At 41.5% G+C, this 23,225-nt stretch overlaps 1 protein-coding gene across 5 annotated transcripts in view; it reads right to left on the bottom strand.

Moving 5' to 3' along the window:
• Positions 1-1,460: 1,460 nt before the first annotated feature.
• SNAP47 (synaptosome associated protein 47) overlaps positions 1,461-23,225 on the bottom strand; it is a 32,381-nt gene continuing 10,616 nt past the window's right edge. For 3 of the 5 annotated variants that reach the window (XM_062603915.1, XM_062603913.1, XM_062603912.1), the window contains exons 3-5: positions 18,876-19,360; positions 14,525-14,655; positions 1,461-4,658 (exon numbers count right to left, since the gene is read on the bottom strand). In XM_062603915.1, the coding sequence (XP_062459899.1) occupies positions 4,512-4,658; positions 14,525-14,655; positions 18,876-19,360 (763 nt within the window). In that variant the 3' untranslated portion in view covers positions 1,461-4,511. The other 2 variants (XM_062603916.1, XM_062603914.1) reach the window with 2 other exon arrangements.

Below are 23,225 nucleotides of genomic sequence, written 5' to 3'. Positions count from 1 at the left end.
GCACTGGCTCTGGAAACAGAGACAGCTATTATGAGGCTTTGGTTAAATCAACTAATTACCTGAAAAAAGCTCCCTACACCCCTTGTCTGAGGGCCACAAAGTGCCCTACATTTATCACCAGCATTTCAATAATTCCAGAGGAGAAACTCAAACTCCTATGCAGAAATACGTTTAAGTTGCAGTCATTTCAGGCTCACTCATCACGTCCATGAACACATATTGGATTATAAACCTGCCCTATGATACAACAAAATCTAGTTCTATTTTGCAAGATCTGAAAAGCCTGACCAATTGATAGCTTTTAATTTTGTATGTTAGAACATCTTTTATTAGGTTTTTTCTTTTGTCTCTTAATGACAAAGCCCTGCGCTTTTCATATTGTCGTGAAGACCTACAAAGAACTAACAAACTGCATATAAAAGGCAAAAATTATCCTAAGTTATGTCTTTAAGCCTCATGTTGATAACAATATGTCAGTGAAGAACAAGAATAATGTTTGGCACATTACCTGCTGCATCTTCCCCCGGGAAGCACCAGTCCAGATCTGTGACATTAATAAAAGCACTTGGGTTTAGTGTAGAAGGAAACTTTGGAGGCTCTAAGCAATTTTGGCAATGACACAAGCTGTATTATGACATAAAATTGAAAGTTTGATGTGAGTAAAGTCTTTATACTTCTGTACCACTGTTCAAATAGTAACATGTCCAGGCAGTTCTTGGAGTTCTGTTGGACTGAGTCCAGAGGCCATAAAGACGCCTTGGAAGGGCTGGAGCACCTCTGCTATGGAGGCAGGCTGAGAGAGCTGGGCTTGTTCAGCCTGGAGAAAGCTCCCATGTGACCTTAGAGCAGCTTCCAGTGCCTAAAGGAGCCCACAAGAAAGGAGAGGGGCTTTTGACAAGGGCAAGTAGGGATAGACAAGGAGGAATGGCTTTGAACTGGCAGACGGCAGATTTAGATGATACATTAGAAGTCCTCCCCTGTGAGGGTGGTGAGGCCCTGAAACAGTTTGCCCCAAGAAGCTGTGGCTGCCACATCCCCGGCAGTGTTCAAGGCCAGGCTGGACAGGGCTTGAAGCAACCTGGTCTAGTGGAAGGTGTCCCTGCCCATGTCAGGGTTTGGAAATGGATGATCTTTAAGATCCCTTCCAACGCAAACCATTCTAGGATTCTGTGAATCTTAGTCCACTCTCCAAGAGCAGGAGCAGCTCCTGTGCCACAGTCTCCAGCCACGAGGTACACTGTGTGGTGTACCCACTTCATTTTTCAGCTGCTAACAGAAACATTCACACTGATAACATTCCATCAGTCCCCTCCTTTTTTTTTAATAATAATGAAAAATCTCCTATCCTAAAGCCCAGTCCTACAGAAATGCTACAGTAAATTTTGCTCCAGAGTATGACAAGGGGGTGGATAGAGTATTTTCACTGCAACTACACAGCCAAATGAATAAAAGGGAATAGATCATTTTTCAAAGATGTTTAATAAGAAGAAATTACAGACTGAAAGTCCTCTGGGCACATGAAATTCATCTAATACACAGCTCTAGAATGGGTCACTTCTTACAAACAGTATTACAATTTTTTGCTTTATCATGGAAATGTTGGACTAATACAAACCACAAAATACCGAGTAAGATGCAATAGCTAGTGCTAAAAACCACAACAATACAAGTATGGCACCAAGAATGCTAAACTAAATGACATGTCATCAGGATTTACTTTTGGCAATCCTGGTTCACACTAATTCAGTTCAGAGATTCGTTCCCAGTCAGCGTCAGCACCAGGTTCAGTTCACATGCATTTTGTGCAAAGTACGCTTTGAAATTCATTAAATAATTAGTTGTGCAAACATATCTTCCTTTCACAGTAAAACAACAGTGATTTCGGGATCAGAAACAAACAAGAGAACCCCAGACAGTATTTTATTTCACAGCACATAGTGAATGTACATGTAATTGCCATAACCAGCAAGTAAGTAAAGTGCATGCCAGTAACAACTTGGACGGTAAATTGAGAACCTGCAGTGTAGTACTCAAATCTAACAAACTAATATTAATTAATACAAAACAAGGCAGAGTAAAATCTTGAAAATTAACATACACTATGTGATTTCCTGTACCGTTCTTTAAAAGGTAGGCTGAAATACCCTGACACAGGAAATTTTCACATCAACTATTAGTGGAATAAACAGTTGAAAGCTTCATTAGCTAAAAATATTGCACCAAAATTGTTGTATTTGAAAGCAGTAAAAGAAGAATTTTCTAATATAGACACTTAAAAAAAAACCCAAACCCAACAAACAAAAACACCACACACACATATTACAACAGCTACTTTGAACTAAAATAGCTGCTGAACTGTAGGAACTGAAGAAATTAGTGTTCTCTGCCACAGGCAATAGACATGTGCGCTCACAGCCCAGAATGCCAACTGTGTCCTGGGCTGCATCACCAGCAAAATGACGAGCAGCTTGCTCTTTCTAAATATTTCATTCTAGATTTCAAGATAGAAATGTCCACCTTGAGCAGATCCAAAGGAGGCCACCAAGATGATCCAAGGGCTGAAGCACCTCTGCTATGGAGACAGGCTGAGAGAGGTGGGCTTGCTCAGCCTGGAGAAGGCTCCAGGGAGACCTTAGAGCAGCTTGCAGTGCCTAAAGGAGCCAACAAGAAAGCTGAAGAGGGGCTTTTGGCAAGGGCAGGTGTGAACAAGACAAGGAGAATAGCTTTAAACTGACAGAGGGGAGATTGAGATATGAGGAAGAAGTTCTTCCCTGTGCGAATGGTGAGACACTGGAGCAGGTTGTCCTGAGAAGCTGTGGCTGGCCCATCCTGGCAGTGTTCAAGGCCAGTTTAGATGGGGCTTTGAGCAACCTGGTCTAGTGGAAGGTGTCCCTGCCTGAGCAGGGGGCTGGAGCTGAAGGATCTTTAAGGTGCCTTCCAACCCAAATCATTCTACGATTCTACACTACATGGATTACCTGGAATCTCTCCTATGTAGTATCAAGTAGGTTAGGAGGGGAAAAGGTCTCGCTGTCCTGTGGTCTCCATGAAGCCAACTGGGAACTCAACAAAACTTATTAGCCAAAAAGTTTGCAGTATTCCCTTTTCTTTTAGAAATAGAGGTCTATGAGAAGTCTTGAAAAGTTTCATCACCAGTTAGTACAAATAAACAAAAGCCATGAATTAGATGCATGTACCACAAATGCCAAATACTACACAGATGCCTACAGCTCCAGCAACAGGCTCCTCAGTCTGTGAGTCTGAGGGAGATAACACAAAAACCACATGATGCTCTACATGACTCATGAAGTTCTTCCCATTTGTAATCAGAAATGAACAGTAAAGAGATCCATGGAAAACGAAGGACAGAGAAGCAAAATGACAAGAGACCTTCCACTGACACTCGTCAGAGATCTGGCAGCCTAGCTCCACCATGGTATTTAGGGACCACACTAAGTAAACACTGTGCTCATGATGCTCTGAGGACACCGCATCCCATGTCAGACTATTACCAAAAATCTGAAACCACTGTGTGCAAGTGAGGGGTACAAACAATGAACTCCAAGAGCTGAATAGATTCACCCACAATACTTTCCCCACTCCAAAATCAACTCCTTCACTACGTATGCAGTTTAAAAGGGAAAAATAAACACACAAAAAAGTATACATGATCATCAGTGATCATCATTTCCTTTTGGAAATCGAACATATTCTACTTTGATACTTTTTATAAGTGACTTAAGTAAGCAAAACATTTATCAAATGGCAAAAAAAAAACAACAAAACCTGCTCAGTGAGCAGATATCTCTACCAATACATGCACATTAACTAACCACCTTCTCCATTTTCCAGGATGTGGCAACAGACAGCTGTGGCCACTAAGTCTTCATTATTCTTATAAAATTTCTAGGTACATTAAAAGCACAATTGAAACCTATTAAAAACATTTGCTTAGGGAACACAAGGTTTTATCACCATCATTTGCTCACCTCAGCATTAAGTTACAAACAAAAGCCTGAGTGACTTGCAGTTGGACATCTGGTCTTTAGTTCAGCTATTAACTTTTTTAAAGAAAGACCTTGAGAGGGAATTAATAAGCTGTAATCATCTAAAGTAGTCTCATATGCATTTCATTTCTCCTTCACTTCTTCTTTGCAGTAAAAAAACCCAACCTTTCAAAAGCAGCAACATAAAAAAAGCACATAAAAGTTGATTCAGATTATATCACATCCTTTCATATTTACAGATTTTCTGTAGTAAAGAAGCCACTATCATTGTTCCACCGCAATTAAAAGTCTTGGCCTTTTTAATCCTAAAACAGCCTTCAAACATCATCTAAGTCTGGAAATCATTTCAAAACCCACAGGAACTCAGTAACAGCAGCACTGTACTCCAGACAATATTGCAAACAGCTCCCACACAAAGTGTCTATTAAAGAAACAGTCTTGATAAATACAGTTCTCTGATCCTCTTCTTCCTCATGATACCATCCCCACTGGCTCCTGTAGGCGCTACGTTAATTTCTTCATTCTGCGGTTCTGCTTGTCAATATTCAGCGTCGCACGGTCTACAGAGGTAGTGATGGAATCAAGAGCTTCATCCTGTCTCTCCAGCTCAGCTTCTGTCTCCAAGGCAAGGCCCTTCAGCTTCTTTAGTATCTGTCAGAAGAAAAGACTGAGCACTTTCAGCAATCGACCAGCTGGTTCTTTGAGAAATGTAACAGACCCATGGCAATTACTTATTTCATTGTTGTAATTTTATTTCATTTATTGGAGTCTGCCCTGAGGCATGCTGGTGAAAAGAAATTTCTTACTCTGATAAACTAAATTGAGATGAATGAAACAAGGAACTAAAGACCAGAAAATTCAAATCTGATCTGTTAAGGTTAGAGGGGAGGGAAGAGAATAAATTAGAAATAAAAATCATTTAAGCACGATTTGTTGTTTGTTGGCTCTGTTATTACCTCCTTGGTATGTCTGCATTCCAGAGCAGTAGCTTGTACTGAGATTACGTGCACGTTGAGAGCTGATAGGGAAAGCAAGCACAGCTGGTAGAAAGCCAGAAGGGGATCACATGGCTGAAGGCATAGTAATGTTAGGCATTGACAAGGTCAAAGGACAGAAACTGTTCTTTTTCTACAGCCTACTAAAGAAAGAAGTGTCAGTAGTTGGAGCAGATGGGAAAAGTGAGAATTAGGCAACCAAGCAAATCATTTTCAAGGGACTGGAGGGTGGTGTGGTATGAACAGACATCAAGGCAGCCAAGAGGCTCAGGCTGTACCTGAGATGAGAAATAACAGATGTACTGGCTAGAGCTCTACTCCAGGCTGTATGCATTGTATTACATATCAACCAGTTTACACTACATTTAGCAAATTACTGTTCATATGTGGAACTGCAAGCTAACATCCTCAGCTACTCCAAGATTGTGAGGGGACCATGTAGTCTTAAAACGCCTATAGATATTGGTCCAAACAGGGCAGAAGCCTCTAAAATGGAAGAAGAAAGCCAAGCTTATATATTCTCAAGGCTGAGCCATCCATAACAATACCATACGCTGACTTATGGGGCTTACTCAACTTTCATTTTCATCAGTTCACACAATCAAGTCCAAGCACAGTGATCCAAACTACACAAGAAAAATCTGTCTTAATTCCTCACCCTGTAACGTTGGCTCCTTTTAGCAGCAGACCAAGGACTGAGTTATATCATTGCCTTTTCTTCCCTCTTGTGGCTACTCCCTTAATAAGCCTGGATGCGTGAACTGAGAGCACCTGCCTGATGGGCAAGCCTCAGCTGCCTTCTCTCAGATATATCAGAGGGAAATTTGGAAGCACTGTATCATACTGACTGGAAATCCAGCTTCCAAGTTACTTCAGATCATAAGGCCTCTGCTGGCCTACATAATCTACTTCCTTAGGCATCCACAGCTAGGTCCATGAGGATATCCTTGCACTGCCTGCTTAATAAGAGTAGTTTATCCAATCAATTGCAGTAAGTCTCCAAGAAAGCAAATTATCCCAGCACTATCCCACAACATCAACTGCTGTGCCACATGAGCATCCAGGTGATACTACGGAAGATACCAGAACTGCAGCCTAACAGCATAAATCTGTGGCTTTTAGTAAAACAGGAGAAAAGAATTGTACTCTAAACACATTTAATTTTATTTATTTCTTAAGTGGCAAAGTCAGTTCTCTTGTTTTCCATTAGAGTATATTAGAATATATAATCAGCCCCCAGAAAGCTGCTTGAAGCTACCAGTTTGAGAAAAGCAGTGAAGAACATCATATCTAGCTGGAATGGCAGGGGAATTTTTTGAGACAAAATGCTTTGGCTGAAGCTGCATATCAGTCATGGTAGTGAGATTTATCTCATAACATATGGAATCATAGAATGGTTTGGGTTGGAAAGGACCTTAAAGATCATATAGTTCCAAACCCCCTGCCACAGGCACAGACACCTTCCACTAGACCAGGTTGCTCAATGCACCATCCAACCATCCATCCACGTTCCTGGTCTTGAACACTTCCAGGCATGGAGCATTCACAACTTTCTTGGGCAACCTGTTCCAGTGTCTCACTACTCTCACAGTAAAGAATTTCTGCTTTGTATCAAACCTGAACACCCCCTTTTTAAGTTTAAACCCACTGCCCTTGTCCTACCACTACAGTCCCTGATGAAGAGTTCTCTCCAGCATTGTTGTAGGTCACCTTCAGATACTGTAAGGCTGCTATGAGGTAATTCTCACCACTTTCCTTAAATCACAAACAGCTAGAAACAGAGCTGTGTGAAAAAATGATTTTGCAATTTGGCTGCCCAAGGAAAAAGAAAAACCACAAAGAAAAAAAGCAAACCAACAAATCAAACCATGGACCAAGCTGTATCTACCTTTGTCTGTTCTTACCAAAACTACAAGCTAAACCACCCTCTGTTTCTATCTCAAATGGAATATTTCAGGATCTCTCACTGTAACAGGAAAGCAAGGGTGAATTCCCCAAATTGGAGGTGGTAGATGTGCTCACGATACGCACCAAAAAGAAAAGTGACATGTTCAGATATATCGTGTATAATTCAGTATACTTGAAAATGGGAAGTTCAGAGGTGGCTTTCTCTCAGTCTCTCCTTTGAGCTTCTTCTGCTTGTGTCATATATATAGAACATATATATATAAATACATAAAATAAAGTAGTCAGTGGTACATGAAACGACTCCTATCATTCATAAAGTCACAGTGAATTTAGGAAAAGACCTCTGAAGGTCTTCTGGTCCACCCCATCCAACTAAAAGCAGGGCTAGCTTCAGTGTTCACCTGAGAGATTACAGGGTTTCAGCCTCTGCTCCAATAAAGTTTAAATTCTTTATACCAGTTTAAGAGAGAAGAAACTTCACTCCTTCCATACAACCTAAAGGATGGCAGCAAAAGAAGCAAGCTTCATCATTTCAAAATGATTTAAAGACGGTTCATACTAATATTTTCTCGGCAAGTTTACTAAAAAGGTTTACCCAACAGCATCCCAAAATTTGTTTTCTGGAACAGCAGAAGAAAAGCAGATTTCTAGATCATGGAACAACACATGCTCCAGAATGGTTCCTCTGGTCCTTCAACACCTCCACCTCTGGCTGCTGTCAGGCACAGGCTTTGGCAGTTTACCACTAAGCACCCTTCACAGTGTGGTAATTTCATGTTTCCTGAGCCACTTCCTCACCCAGCACATTTAGGTAGAGGCGAGCACATCAGGTAAATGTGGTGATATGCAGCAAGCCTCCAAGATTGCTATGCAGCATAGCAGGAGCTGGCACGAGAGTATGCAGAAAGGAAGCAGAAACACTCCTTCCCCACCTCTCCAAGAGGAACCCAATTTATTTGTAAATCAAAATTGTGCCAAAAAGGCCTAGGTTTGCCACGGAAAGTACTTTATTTTTAGTTTCAAAACAGATTACTTTTGATAGGCTTTGCATTCATTAGAGCATACTTGACATTTAAAATATAGAAAAAGACACAATTGTTGAGAACAGAAAAGCTTTTAAAATATGAAAGCAGTAAAATGGAAACATAGTCAGCTACAGGGCTCTGCTCAGTTCACCTGCCAATTAGGCTGTGCCTTGAAACACAGCAGCTGATGATGATGCAGTTACTCACATGCAAAAATAAAACACAAGCGGCTCACTTCCATCTGTTAATTTTCTTTGCCTCAGAAAGTCTGGTAATAAATCCCTTAACCCTTTGATTGCAGCATCTTCATGTGTTCCAGCTGAGTACTGCCACTCAATCCAATGGGAACGGGAGCGGTTAAGACTCTCTTTCAGCAGAGCCCACAGAGCTTGCTGGAAAGAGTTACTGGAAGGTGAAGTCTGACCAAAGCTGGTCAATATTTTTGCAAAGCAAAACGATGGCAAGATGTCTAGTTATTACTGCTCCAGTTCTGTCAACTGCTCAAAGCAGCAGTGCTTGCTGTGCCATTATGCAATTCGGACGATGAACCAAGACATGAAAATTCAGCGTGAAACTATCTGTTACACAAAACCAAACAGCAGGTATGAGCCCATCAAAGACACATTTTAAAGGCACATTTCCTCAGGCAGTGATCAATCTCACACTGAGAACACTTTAGATTTATGCCACCGGATTATAATTTGGAAAGTCTGATTTATCCTCACGGCTCTGCCACAGATTTTCTGTGCAGCTGCAGGCAATACCTAATATTCCCACATAGAGCCCTCACTGTACAAAACAAGGAAGAAAATTTGTCACAGCTCTCCAAATATGCCCTGTGTCAAGTGTTCAACTACAGCAGACTCAGACCTGGGTGGGAGAAGAGATGTCCATCCAAGCTACGTATCCCAAGTTCTTGCATAGACTATGAGGACCCAAGCAGTACACTGCAGTTTAGATCACAGTTCAGCTGCTCTGTTTTATGTACCTGCTTGATGACTTGTTCAAGCGCTGCCCACTTCTCTCTGCTTTGGCTTAAGTGAGAGCCAAGCAGGAGAGCCACAACACAGACACAAACAAAATGATGGGAGAGGACTTCAAGCCTGTGTACCTGTTCAGTACTTAGCCCTGTGACTTTATCATTTTGCCACACCACCTGAGGATATAAATTCCAAGTGTTAGGCATCATACAAACAGAGATTGTATCCTAAAGATCTTACAATGGAGGCCTCAATTTGGTTTGGGGCCTGAGATGCCATCATAACAATGTAATTGAGCGGAAGCTTAAGAAAGGAGTTACAGGGAGTATCCAGCAGTAAAAATAAGATACAGAAAGTGTCACTGTGCAGGAAGTATTGACAATCAAAGTTTGAACTCCATTAAGTTCTCCCTGAGATCCACACGATTATCCCTGTCCAACAGGTCTGAAAACTAAAGCAGAACACATAAAACCAGAAATGGCTCTTGAATGCATCCAAGTTCACCTGTTAATAGGAAGCTGTCATTCACAATACTCTGAAATAGGGTGCAAATAGAGGTTTTGACAGTGATAACTTGTCATGATTTAATACAGTGCTTCACCTCCGTGCTAAACACATTGCAGGTGAGCAAGAGGGGAAAAAAACATGTAAAATATTCCAATTTATACTCCCATTATAAACTCAAACCCACAACAGGAAATGCACTGAAAGGCACGCTAAGCCACATGAAAAACAAAAAGGTGGCTGGTGACAGCCAGCATGGCTTCACTAAGGGGAAATCCTGCCTGACCAATTTGATGACCTTCTATGATGGGGCTATGGCACCAATGGGTAGGGGCAGAGCAGCTGATGTTATCTACCTGGACTTGTGAAAAGCATCTGACACTGTCCCACACTCTATCCTTGTCTCTAAATTGGAGAGACATCAATTTGACGGATGGACCACTCGGTGGATAAAGAACTGGCTGGATGGCCATATGCAAAGAGTTGTGGTCAATGGCTCAGTGTCCGGCTGGAGACCAGTAACGAGTGGTGTCCCTCAGGGATCAGTGTTGGGACTGGTCCTGTTCAACATCTTTGTCGCTGACATGGACAGTGGGATTGAGTGCGCGCTCAGCAAGTTTGCCGATGACACCAAGCTGTGTGGTTTGGTTGATACACTGGAGGGAAGGAATGCCATCCAGAGGGACCCTGACACACTTGTGAGGTGGGCTGATGCCAACCTCATGAGGTTTAACCATGCCAAGTGCAAGGTCCTACACCTGGGTTGGAGCAATCACAGGCACAGCTACAGGTTGGGCAGAGAAGAGATTCAGAGCAGCCCTGCAGAGAAGGACTTAGGATGCTGGTTGATGAGAAAATGAACATGAGCTGGCTTCAGAGTGTACTCACAGCCCAGAAAGCCAACCGTATCCTGGGCTGCATCAAAAGCAGTGTGACCAGCAGGTCGAAGGAGGAGATCCTGCCCCTCTACTCTGCTCTCGTGAGACCCCACTTGGAGTATTGCGCACAGTTCTGGTGTCCTCAACAAAAAAGGACATGTAACTGTTGGAACAAGTCCAGAGGAGGGCCACGAGGATGATCAGGGGGCTGGAGCACCTCCCGTATGAAGACAGGCTGAGGAAGTTGAGGCTGTTCAGCCTGGAGAAGAGAAGGCTGCATGGAGACCTCATAGCAGCCTTCCAGTATCTGAAGGGGGGCTATAGGGATGCTGGGGAGGGACTATTCATTAGGGACTGTAGTGATAGGACAAGAGGTAATGGGTTCAATCTTAAACAGGAGAAGTGTAGATTGGATATAACAACAAAGTTCTTCAATGTGAAGGTGGTGAGGCACTGGAATGGGTTGCCCAGGGAAGTTGTGAATGCTCTATCCCTGGCACTGCTCAAGGCCAGGTTGGACAGAGCCTTGTGTGACATGGTTTAGTGTGAGGTGTCCCTGCCCATGGCAGGGGGGTTGTAACTAGATGATCTTAAGGTCCTTTCTAACCCTAACTATTCTGTGATTCTATGATCTTGCACCAGAAATGTTAAGGGTCCTGTCCACATCTTCTCTTGTTGCACCTGGAAATGGGCAGGGAGACAGCAGAGCGCAGAAATATCTTAAACTACCACAACACAATTTACTACAGGACATTTGTTAATGCCTCAAGAGGTAAGTGCAACTTGCCATAACAAAAATCTATGGATTTTAATTGCTTTAACATGTTTTCTGTATGGGATTGCCGCTATTAGTACTTGCCTGTAGCTGTGCAAAGCACAGAGGTTCCTTCTGCTAGATGCAGAGTCGCATTTAGTGTACAAATACCCAAGCTCTACACCAGCCACTAGCGAAAGGGCTTCTGCCTGCTCTAGAAAATCAGGTTGTCTCTTGTGGAACAGAACATCTGAGCACAGATAACACTTGAACAGATGTGTTTGACAGGACAGCAGGTCCCCTGTATTTGAAGCACACAAAAGCAGACAGATTTTAAAGCATCAGCTCTTCTGAGGCAGTGGCTATTCAGACAGTATGGAAGGATCACTGTTTACTATCTTATTCTTAGTAGCTGATTTCTCCCATTACTTCTTCTTGGACTGATAGAGAACTCTGATTTTATTTACTTTCTCAGGGAGCACTCATGGTGCCACTAACATTCTGCTGGCCTTGTCTGTAAAAAAATACTCAAGCAGCTCCACAGGCTTAACTATCACCTTTTAATTTCATGTCATTAAATACTTAAGTTACCCAAAAGCAAATACAAAGCATTAGTTGTCAGGACCTTAGTTCTCCCTGCATTGTACTTTCCAAAAAATAAACTTGAGGCATAGTCATTACACAGGTCTTAAGATCAGTTGTCTGTTGACCACTATAGGCCATGGAAGCAGGCCATCCTGTGAGCAAATTTAGTATTTAGCACTTGGAATGAACAGTTCCTCAACAAAACGCTAACAGTTGTAATTTCCTGAGATGAAGGAAAAGATAAAAGGGTGAATAAACACTGAAGAGACTTTGAAAGTAGCTAAGGACTGAAATGGAACCACCTTGACCTGAGAAGACAGTGGGAAAGCAAATGCCAAAGATATGCACTGGGATGTGGGCTTTTTCCCAGATGTTAAAGAATTAACCTCTTTAATACTGGTTCTGCCTTCATGGCATATGCGATCTCCAGACAGTAAATATCAGGACAGTTCTTTGGCAAGAACAATTTGAGAAATTAGAAAGCACCGGTTTGGCAAAATAATTTAAAATTTAGTGAATTGCCCCCCTTTGACCACATCCCTTAAGCTAATATTATCACATCCCCTCCCACACCCAGTGCCATTATGTCAGCCATAGTGAGGCAGGAGGCAGAAGTTCAGCCAGAGACCACAGCAACTTCAGAGACTTCTTTCTCCATCTGTATAGCACAGCTAAAGAACACAGCTCACACTGCCACAAACGTAGACACAAATGTCCCTTCCTGAAGTCCTGGTGAGGTCCTTTACTCAGCCACCCAATCACAACTGCAGATGCTCAGGACTTCCAGCTCTAATGGAAGGAATTAGTATCATTCAACAATTTCTGCTGCAAAACATCTATTGTTATTACTGCAACTACTTTGTTTTTGAGGAGAGAGAAAGAGTGATAACTGTATCTGTTCATGACAAATTCCTCTTCTCCAGCCTTCAGAAATTCTCCTGGAGTTACCCACATCACAAGTAATGAGGAGGGGAAGCAATTAGTGAAAAACTTTTTTTTGCAAGGTGTATCAAAATGTGTCTTCATTAGTAGTCCATGACCAACAACCCCTCATAGTGTATTTAGGTTTTTAGGGTCTGGCTACAAATCAGAATTATAGTGCTGAAAAGTTGACATTTAAGGAAGGAACAACTGGCCCTCCTGAATACATAACAACAATACAAAGCACATGCCTGCATGAAGAACAGGTTGCTGCTATTTGTACAACTATGACTGAGAAATATTCTCCCTTAAAATCTTCCAAAAGGTCAACACTGCTTCAGAAAATCGTTATTTTTTGATAAAATAACAGATCATGGAGATAAACTCTTTAAAAGATCTGAAGGGAGAATCACTAAATGGTGACTAGTCAGGTTTGGTTTCGAAACAAACCCAAGTAAGATACTTCAATCAAAAGATATTGACTACATTTTGGTTACAGAAGCAAGTTATGGTCTAAGGCTGTGTATTTCTGTGGTGACTCCTAGCAAGAAAAAGGAACAGGAGTTCTACAGGAATTAAAACATGTACCTTAAAATTATTAATGACTGAAATGATGATTAAAGAGGCCTGGCTCCAGAGAACAGGTGTACAACAATTACTGGAGAAAAATCAGGCCAATTCATGGCCTGTAAGTTTGGAATTCAGATCCTCTCCTCATCCACACTTCCCCACAAACTCACCCCAAATAATCAACTGGCTTAAAAATTCTTGGTTTCATGGGGTATAAATAAATACAAAAATTGTCTTTTGAGCTCTAGTTCACCTTGAAAATGTTTTGTTTTAAATCACACTGGCCATATAACACCTTTTCTAGTCTACCATCCAGCACAGAGAGTACCAGAAATTTCTGAAATTAACCTTCTGCAAAGTTTAAATTCTCACTTACTCAACCGTTTTTTTAGTTAATAAATAGATTTTTCATGCAAGAAGCTTTTATTTTTAGCCACTCGAGAACCTACTAAGTGATTGTGACTCTCAAATGCACTCAAGCTAACAGAAGTTGCTGCATTCTAATTCCCAACTATAAAATAAAAGAAGGGGGCTGGAAGCCTTCAGGCTTGGTAAGAAACAATGGAATTAGGACAGACTTCACATGATGCCATCACCAAGATGCACCTGGAATATCAAGAGAATAAAATGCTAGAGGGGGAAAATAAGCAATAATAAAGTTTAATCTTCAGTCGCATCTGATGTGGCTGTGATCAGCACCAGTAAATCTATTTTAACGAAAAAACCACTCAAACCATTCTCATTTGCTTTTCCAGCTTGTTCACCATTTCAGATCAACCACCCACTACAAAGACGGATTCTTCACTAACAGTTCTGAACATCAACTATGAGAGAAATTCCTTAAAGAGCCATTCAGAGGAACAATATCAGACTACATTACTTTAAATATTTTTTTCTTTTCTAGGAAAATCTTCTCTTTATTAATATGCTGGACAGCATACTTATTTCCCAGCTACAAGTTCTGCGTGTTTATAAAACACTTTGTTCACTTTTGTGGACGCTTCTGAAACAGAACTGCTATTCCTTACTAAAAATAATAAGATTGCATAGAGAAAACACAAAAGAGCTAAAAATTATTTAATTGTTAAGGCGCTTAATCTTCAGAAAAACAGGTTACAGTTAAGGATTTTGCTTGGGTTATAATCCTATAATATATTTTGATGATAATCCTTGATTCAAAATAAGTAAAAAAACCTAAAACAAACTTATGAAGTTAGCAGTGTATTTTAATCACAGGCTTGATTAACTGATTTTTAAAATATGCCCATTTAATTTCAGGAATTTTCTGAGGAATATTCTGTTAAGGACAATGACTAGGTTTCTGATGATGAAAATGCATCTTATGAAAAAATCAGAAGCAGTGAAACAACTCTTATCAAAGTTATGTCAATTTATACCTGTTTAAGCTCTTTTGCTTCTTCCTGGGAGATCTTCTCTTGCTTTTGCAGCTGGACGTGGTCACTGTCCATCCCTTCTCTGCCTCCTGCTGGAGAGCTGGGCTGCACCACTCCTCCCAGGAGTCCCGTGGCTGCAAAAGAAATTCCCATGGTCAGACTGCCATTTCCTGTACCAATGGGGAGAACCAGCACTAGTATCAAATTGGATGATCCCTGCTTTTTTCTCTCTCCCCACAATCCTCCCTCCCCTTCCTCTGCCTGGTGAAGGCTCCAGGGAGACCTTAGAGTAGCTTCCAGTGCATAAAGGGGCTGACAAGAGCAAGTAGGGACAGGACAAGGGGAATGGCTTTAAACTGACAGAGGAGAGATATAAATGAGATCTTAGAAAGGAGTTCCTGTGAGGGTGGTGAGGCCCTGGCACAAGCTGTTGCAAGAAGCTGTGGCTGCCCCATCCCTGGCAGTGTTCAAGGCCAGGCTGTACAGGGCTTGGAGCAACCTGGTCTAGTGGAAGGTGCCCCTGCCCATGGCAGGGGGGTAGAAATGGATGATCTTTAAGATACCTTCCAACCCAAACCATTCTGGGATTCTATGCTTTTCTCCACAGCAGTTTGCAAGAGGACTTTTCTTCTAGGAAAGATCTGAGCTGTATTCTGTACAATACCTAATCTGGAGGTGACCAGGCTGCCGAGAGATGACTTCTTATTAAAGGCAGCATCCAGAGAATGGGTTCATTTTGAGCTCTGGGGATACATCTGAACTGAGTGCAAAGCAGCAGCAACACACTCCCAATCAGATAAACGAGGATTCTCCACCTGCTGTTTCTTCTCTCTTTAATCTTTTTAATTAAAGAATTTGGAAGCGACGGATTTGGGACAGAGTCAAGTCAGCAAACCCCTGAAACAGAAGGGCAACACTGACGCTAACAGCCACCCCCAGCTAAGTAGGGTGGATGCAATCCCTCATGTAACATGCTACCTGTCCTTTATTTTTAAAGCATCGGCTCTTATTGCAGTATCTGATACTACACAGTAGGGTAGCAGGGATATGCAGCAAGGCAAGGTTGTTATTTCTGATTCAGATGGGTGTTAAACACCCGAGATACACATCTTGGCTCCTAGAGGTGCTTCAAGGGTCATTGAAGCTCTTCCACTTAAAGAGGCACCATAAAGGAAGCTAATTCTACTGCTGCCACCTGTGAGCACACGGCCTGACCCATCACAGGATGACGACAAAAACTCATATGTACATCAGGACAGAAAGTGTGCCAGATGCCAGAGCTCATTGCCAGGTCAAGGAGCTGGTGCCCAGCTGACAAGGTATACCCAACTGCCCTAGACACCATTACCTCTCCATGAAAAGGAAGACAAAAGCTAAACCAAAAGTACCAAATCTTAAATCCCTCTCAAGGAATTACTGCAAACTCACAATCCCTGGAATTATTCAGTTATCAGCCTGAGAGTCACTGGACTCAGACATCATCAAGATTTAAGACAAGCAAGTAATTCACTGTACTAGTGTTACCCTGTGCAAATGCTCCTTGTAATCAAATGGTCCAAGCGCAAGCCACAGAAAAATGCTGCCTGTGGTAAATCACTGCCATGATCTCCCTCAGAGGACAAAGTGGGGAGGGAATGACAGTCCTTCCTATGGCAGCAAATAGCCAGAGGAGATTCTTTGTGTTTCTTATCAGCTGACTGTCACCATATACTAATTATTTCATTAAAACCAAGAAATCTATCCATTTCACTCCATTAATCTTACTGAGGAAAAGAACAGAAGCAGGATGTGACAAAGCTGAACAAAAACAATGGATGAAGAAGAAGATCTGGCATTTCCCAGAATTGAATAGAAAGGCAGAAACATTTAAAAAGCAATTTTGTTTTGTGTCACACCAAGTTGGACTGTGGGACTCGCTGCCATCATGTGAGGATGAGAAGGTACAAAAGCACTGAACAAAGTGCTGGAAACTCAATAATGAGAACATTCGGTCACAGGGGTAGACAGGAAATATTCAGCAGCCTCAAAAAAGATAAACAGCAAATACCAGTCTTCAGCTATAGGACTGAGACAGCATTGCCCTAGATTGCTATATTGCACAGGCACTGTAGGATTTCTTGCACTTTTTAATGCTTGGTAGCTGTTATCAGCCACTGTTGAGGATGTTACTGGCTAGGAGAGTACTGTCTTAATACAGCACAGAATCGCCTCTGTTACAAACAAACCTCACTGCTCTGTCCTAAGCATTTTAATACCTGTGTGGCTTGGTCTAAGAATATATAGTCAGAAAAAAACATGCAAAGCAGCTAAAAATACTTCCAGATAATCTGGTGTGTATAAAAGTCTTCACAAATTCCTCTTCTAGGTGGCATGAAGCCAAAACTCTTAGGAAAGATGAGGGTTTTTTTGTATTTACTTATATAAACATGCAATATGCACAACTTTAAGGCAGGACTAGTATAAGCAGACAGGATCCAGATGAGATTATGACAGTGGTGGACATGTTCACATCTCACCATTGAGGGCACAGAACGCTATGAGCCAGTTCACAGAGACAGATGTACCTCCACTGCAAGGATATTTCTTCTCTAAGTCTCTGAATCAACATTCACAATCTGAAAATTGACACATATCTTACGTGTGCAGAGACAGTGATGCATAACACACACTTTTTTTGCCTGCTTTTAGGGGAGGGAAAAAAAAAAAAAAAAAAAAAAAAAAAAAAAAAAAATCAGTATTTCCACCATGTGAACAACCACGGAAAAACCACCGAGGTTAAAGCACAGTCCGTGACTGCCATCTTGCGACAGAAGACAAACAGTGCTAGACCCCGGGGAAGGAACAAACAAGGGTTTTGGTGGAGCTGGAGAAGTCAAGATTTCCATAACCTCCAGTTTTCTTTACTGACATTTCCAAATTAAACAGTCGAAATGCAGGTGGGGGTAGGAGAGCAATATCCTTGACTCACTGACTCAGATGCAAACAGAGCAGAGCAGTGGGAAATTAAGCACACGAGGGCTGTATAACCAATTATTTTATGTAACCAGCCTTAAGACCATCAGGAACTGAACACCAATTTGCTGGAATAACTCAGTGCTTAAGAAACCAGCAGGTTGTTTTTCCTCTAAGTTGTTGTGCTGACATTTTAGTGCCAGATGCCCAAGACTTACTTCCTTAAAAATTAACAAGCTTTTCCAAGCCATGGCCCTCGATGACTCTTCAACAAGAGGACATTATCCTCCCTGCTGAACTCCAGTTTTAGCTCAGTGCACGGAAATGGGTTCAACTATTGCTTTACTGTATAATTTTTCTACTTGTTTTTAACGTACTGGCAATAAATCCATCCACCAATTTGCTCTCACATCACTAATGATTAAGAAAAAAAGGAGGATTCAGACATTTTGATAGAATTAAATTCCTAACAGACAAGAATTCAACAGCTCCCCGAATGAATCCAGGGTTGGATTACAAAAAAAAAAATAAAAAAATAAAACAAGACAAAAAACAATCCTCCCCAGAATTTTAACAGACATAACAGTAGTAAGTAAAGTCATTCTTATTACTGTGAAAGGGTTTCAATCTCCACTTTGTTTTCTTTCACCTATGTATTAACCTAACCTGAGACCTAAAATCTAAATCCAAACACCTGAACTTCTCAAATAATAAAATTCTAGTTTTTAAGATATGAAAATTAATGTGATGTTTACTCCAGATGTTATTTTAAAAAAACCTGCTGGACTGGAAATACATTTTAAATTTTCTACAATTAACTGAATGACAGATTTAATATATTTTCAGCTACAAACTTACAAAGCAAAAACAACAGCAGAGGACTGTGAAGCATGCAACCAGGAAAACTAATTTCTAATGACTTCCCCACAGAGTGGCACAAAAGTGAATTGGTGACCACTGGAAAAAGAATGACACTGTAGTTAAAACACAGGCCAGTAGTTGAAACTCAAAGTTAATCCTTTCACAAAGTGGTGTGGAGTTAGTGTCAATACCAGCTGAGAGCACAATGTTAAAGAGGGCTTGGTGCAATTCAGCTGCTAGGCTCCTGAGGGACACTCAGCTTCAGCATCTGCAGTCACAGGTTCTGCTAATGTAGCTGTGAGAAAGAAAATCCAACCAGACTAAAGCAGGGCCACACAGTTCTGTCATTTCTGCCCTCCCCCTCTTGCCAATAGGGTCTAAGGTCCCCTATCAGTTATTTCTTGCATCATCAATGTTGTCTCACACTGGGGAAAAGGGAAGAAAATTTGCCTTGTAACTATTAACACTTTTGAGTTTGAAAACCACCTAGAAATTTCTGGTGCTACTGTTACCCTTACAGATGGATTGCTTTGTCACATACCTGCTTGCCAAATGGAGGTCCCCAAATCTACCTGAGGGGACATCCTGGCACCAGCAAAACCTAGGGCATCTTCTAGAAACTGTATCTTCTTGCTAAATTGCATCTCCAAGATAGGGATTACTTCTGGCATCTTTGCTGACAAGAGCCGATAAGAGGTGTCTGGCTTCCCAATAAATCTCTGACGGACACTGATTTCATATGGTGTATGAACTCTGATATCATCTACATCCTTTGATTCAAAACGGTGAATGACCTGAGAGTTGCAGTCACTGATTTCCAGACCAGAAGCAAAGAGTGTGAGTTTTCCTGGCTTGACATTTGAGTCTGTTCTGTGGGTGATAATAACTGGAATTCTAATTATGATTCCTTCCTGGTTCTTCGAATCGGAAACTGTGGCAGTTTCCTTTGGCTTGGCTTCCAGTGGTGCTTTCCAGAGCTTGCTGCTGAACGGCCACCAAGAAGGAGATTCGAGCTCAGTCAACAACCTAGCAGAGAAAAGAGAGTGTTAGCAGAGTCAAAGCTAGTAGAGAGGTCGTGCTACCCCTCCAGTTCAAAGCAAATTACAACAGACAAAGATTTCTTAATACTGAATCCAGCCCTCTTATTTTGTTCCTCAAACCTATTCACAACTTACCAGGATCCATCTGTTTTAAAAAGCAGCTTTCCTTCATTTGCTAACACACTGGAAAGAGGACCCAGAGTCTCACTGGTCTGACACACGAAATCCAACTTTTAACTAGACTTAATCAAGCCAGTTCTTCAGCTGTTCTTCAGCTAATACTGCCATTTACCTCAATATTTCCACACATGGCCATCTGCACCACTGCCGCCTTCTGCTCCTTTATTCCATAGCCCTAGTCTGATGCCACCTTTTGCTTTGCCTCCACTCCCAAATTCCCATTAAAACACTAAGAGTGCAATGTTGAGGCTGAAAAGCCCAGCAGAGACTGCCACAGGCATCCAGAGCGCCTCACCATCAGCGTTGGTGTAGCTCCTGAAGGACACAGGCCTCCTTGCTGGAGGTGCCTTAGCATAAAGGTAACCAGACTGACTTTATGGAACAATTAAGCAACTGCTCCCCAGAAAGACCAGTGTATAGCCAGAAATAACGAAAGAGTCAAGCCCCTTATTCCTAAGCAAGAACATGCACCTAAGCAGGCACCCAAGTTTACCAGCTACAAGCAAGAAAGATGTAACACTGTTAGGAAGAATCAATGACATAGAAAACACAATCTTCCTGTTATATTTTTTTAGCAGCATAGCCCATTCCCCTTTTCCCCTTTTCTGAATCCTCTCCCAAGAAAGGATCATGCTTGCAGATCTTTGGGTCTAAGCCTGACCACTACTCTTTTTACAAAAAAAAAAAAAAGGAAAGGGAAGGTTTTGGTTTGATTTTTCACGTGATGTGCTCCTGTCTGTTATTATCCCTCTCCTCGTCTAGACAGGAGTTGGTGGCAGAGCCACAGTCAGCACCAATGATGCTCCATTTCTCCCACTTTCCTCTCATCCCCTGCCTGTATCACCCAAGCCCATCCTGCTAGCAGAGGACTGTGTATTTCAAGATGACTCCACTTTAGTGGCTGGAAAGAAATTTTGGGACTGACAACATCTCCACACACAGCTAACACAAACTTCATATCCCCCTTTCCCTCCTGCAGTGCAAACAGTCACCTCCTCTCACCCACCAGCAGCCTCTGACACGCACGTCACATCTGAGCCAAAGTGACTCATCTCCAGTCCCAGGCATAGGAAGAGGCAAATCAACCCTCTGGGAATCACTGACTGCCCAAACCCTACCCTGCTCCCACTGAAAAACAGCAGTGAGCTGGCTGGAAGCATTCTACAAACCAAACTAGCCTGCAGACAATTAGCCTGATCAGGATGTTTTAAACAGAGATTTTTCAGTCCACTCCTCAGCCACTGAGCAGGACAGGAAAGCAGTCTCTGGAGGCACAAATGAATTCCCAATTAACTAATGGGAAGGAAGAGGTTATGTTTAAATCAACCAAAAAAAAAAAAAATTAGCTGTAAGGAAGTTCAATCCAGATCAGAATTGTGTGGTCCCCCATCTCCATCAATACCTTAAAGACTATCCAGTCATCAGGTATGCGTCACTGGCACAGTAGTTGTAGTAGATGCTTCTAAGAAGCCAGCCTACACGTAATAAAATCTTTCATGAAAAAAATGCAATCTTACTACAAAAGACTATTTACTAACTTAAATTCTAGAGATGCAAGGCTTATGAGACCAAACCCCAAACTACTACTGCTTTACTGCTATTTTGGAAAGTCAGCTTGATTTAATTTACTTTTAAGTTTATTCTAGAAAGGTACTCCCTGATCAAATATGCATCACAACAGTGCTGCTCTAAAGATCTTTTGTAGTGATTTATTTTCCATGAGAATCAGAGTGTGCCTACACACAGAAGACTCTGCAATTTTAAAATCCTGTTTAATTTGGCGGCAAAGTCTAATCTGAAAGAGGAAGCTCCGACTGAACATGCTTTGTTTACTAGCCATCAAAACTCTGCACTGGCTTCAAAACACACCAACTTAAATAAACTCATCTTTTAGGAAAAGCAGAAAATGTCATATTGGGAGTCAACCAACTGAATTCTTGAATAGAACAGGCAGAATGAACTGTTCCAAGAATCTACTCCCAGCTAAAGCATGAATACCAGATACTTCTGTAGATAGAATGCAACATGAGTATCAGTTCTGGAGCTCACCACTGCTCTCTGGAAATGCTGTGACACTCCTTAAAAAAATGGGAGAGGAGTAGGGAAGGCAGACCAAAGGATATGTACAAAGTTCTACATAACAGAATTTGAAATGGCATAGTATCATGGATTTAGGGATGAATTCTGAAACTATGAGGTTCAACTTACATTCTACACAGAGAATGACTGAAAAAGCCCCAGGCTCTACTAGCACACATCTTCCAAATTCAAAGCTATGCTGTAACCTACCTGCTGTAACTAAGCAGAGACAAACAACCTCATCTCCTTTCTACAGAACACAAAACACTTTTTCTGTCCTCTTAAGTGTAGAAAGAGTTACAAAGTTATTTCAGGGCAATGACAGCTTATGCCTATGTCACTTCAACACATTCAGTGTGTTCAGGGACTTTCTGAAAAGCACCTGCAACGTGACAAGCCTAAACCTCTGTTTACATTGTGGCAACTTATTCTGGATAGCTTTGAACCCTAATTTTTATCACTTCATCCCTTCACTCTCCTGCCTCCTCTCTTCTTTCCCCAGGGCTGACATCCCAGCTGTGCAATGTCTGATTTATAGTCAAGGCTTTTCTGCTGCACAGCCCTAACAAAGGTTCCAGCCAACTTCTCCAGCCTATGGAGGAGTCACCCCTCTGTATCAACAAACTATATGACCGGTCCATATACACAAATGAAAATTTGCAACCGAAGTACCTTGTCATCTAATAGCAATACATTAAAAAGGAAACAGTGAATCTGGGTTTCTGTTTATTTTTGGTCTTTGAACATCTGCTAGAACGTCACACTCTGCTCTGCCTATCTGAACACAGGTCCACTGACAGCAGCTGTACATACCCATGCATACACAAGAACAGAATTAATAATCCAAAAAAGCCTACACATACAGGCAAGATAAAACTAATCAAAGTTTTAAACATACGAAAGGAGATAAAGGGGCCTGGTTCTTTTTATGATAGACAATACCATCAAACTGGCGCTGTTGAAAAAGCAGACACAGAAATTTGTTACCAAAGTTTCCTTCTGCACAGAATCTGCTACACAATAGTCCTGCATGGTATTATCCATGCAGTTACTTCTCATCAAGCTTCTAAGGAAAACAGTAGTCAAAGAGCCTTACAAATATGAGGCCATTTATGTTAATAGTCTGAATTCATGGTCTTCCCCATTTCCTACACTGGTTAAGGACATGAAGAGAAATGTCATCAGTTTAAGAGAAAACTTTTGGGTGAGAAGCATCTTCATGAGAAAAACAACACACAAACTACACTAGAAAACTGTGTTAGAAAAGCACAGGGTGATTAATACCATTTCGCTAATGGATTTTGGGATACATTTTATCCTGCAAGCTGGCCAAACTCTTTGTTTGTACTACAGATAAAACAGCTGACATTTGGTCAATGCCTTCCTTTATTTTTCCATTTTTAAATCAAAGCATCTAGTTCTTCAGATTCATGAGGACAGATAATACCTCCCAGTGCATCTTAACCCAAAACAAAACTCTCTTCCAAAAACAATGAGCAGGTATTTATTTTCCTACTCATTATTTATTGCTACGGAACTTTAAAAGCTATTGCTGAAGCTTTCAATTATCTTGGCTTTTCATTAAAGGGTAT

The sequence above is a fragment of the Pezoporus occidentalis genome, unplaced genomic scaffold (genome assembly GCF_034315485.1).
Source record: "Pezoporus occidentalis ecotype Australia unplaced genomic scaffold, CSIRO_AGI_Poc_V1 ctg82, whole genome shotgun sequence".
Taxonomy (NCBI): Eukaryota; Metazoa; Chordata; class Aves; order Psittaciformes; family Psittacidae; genus Pezoporus; species Pezoporus occidentalis.
The sequence above is the reverse complement of the archived record's forward strand: the minus strand, read 5'-3'. Positions and strand labels throughout refer to the sequence as shown.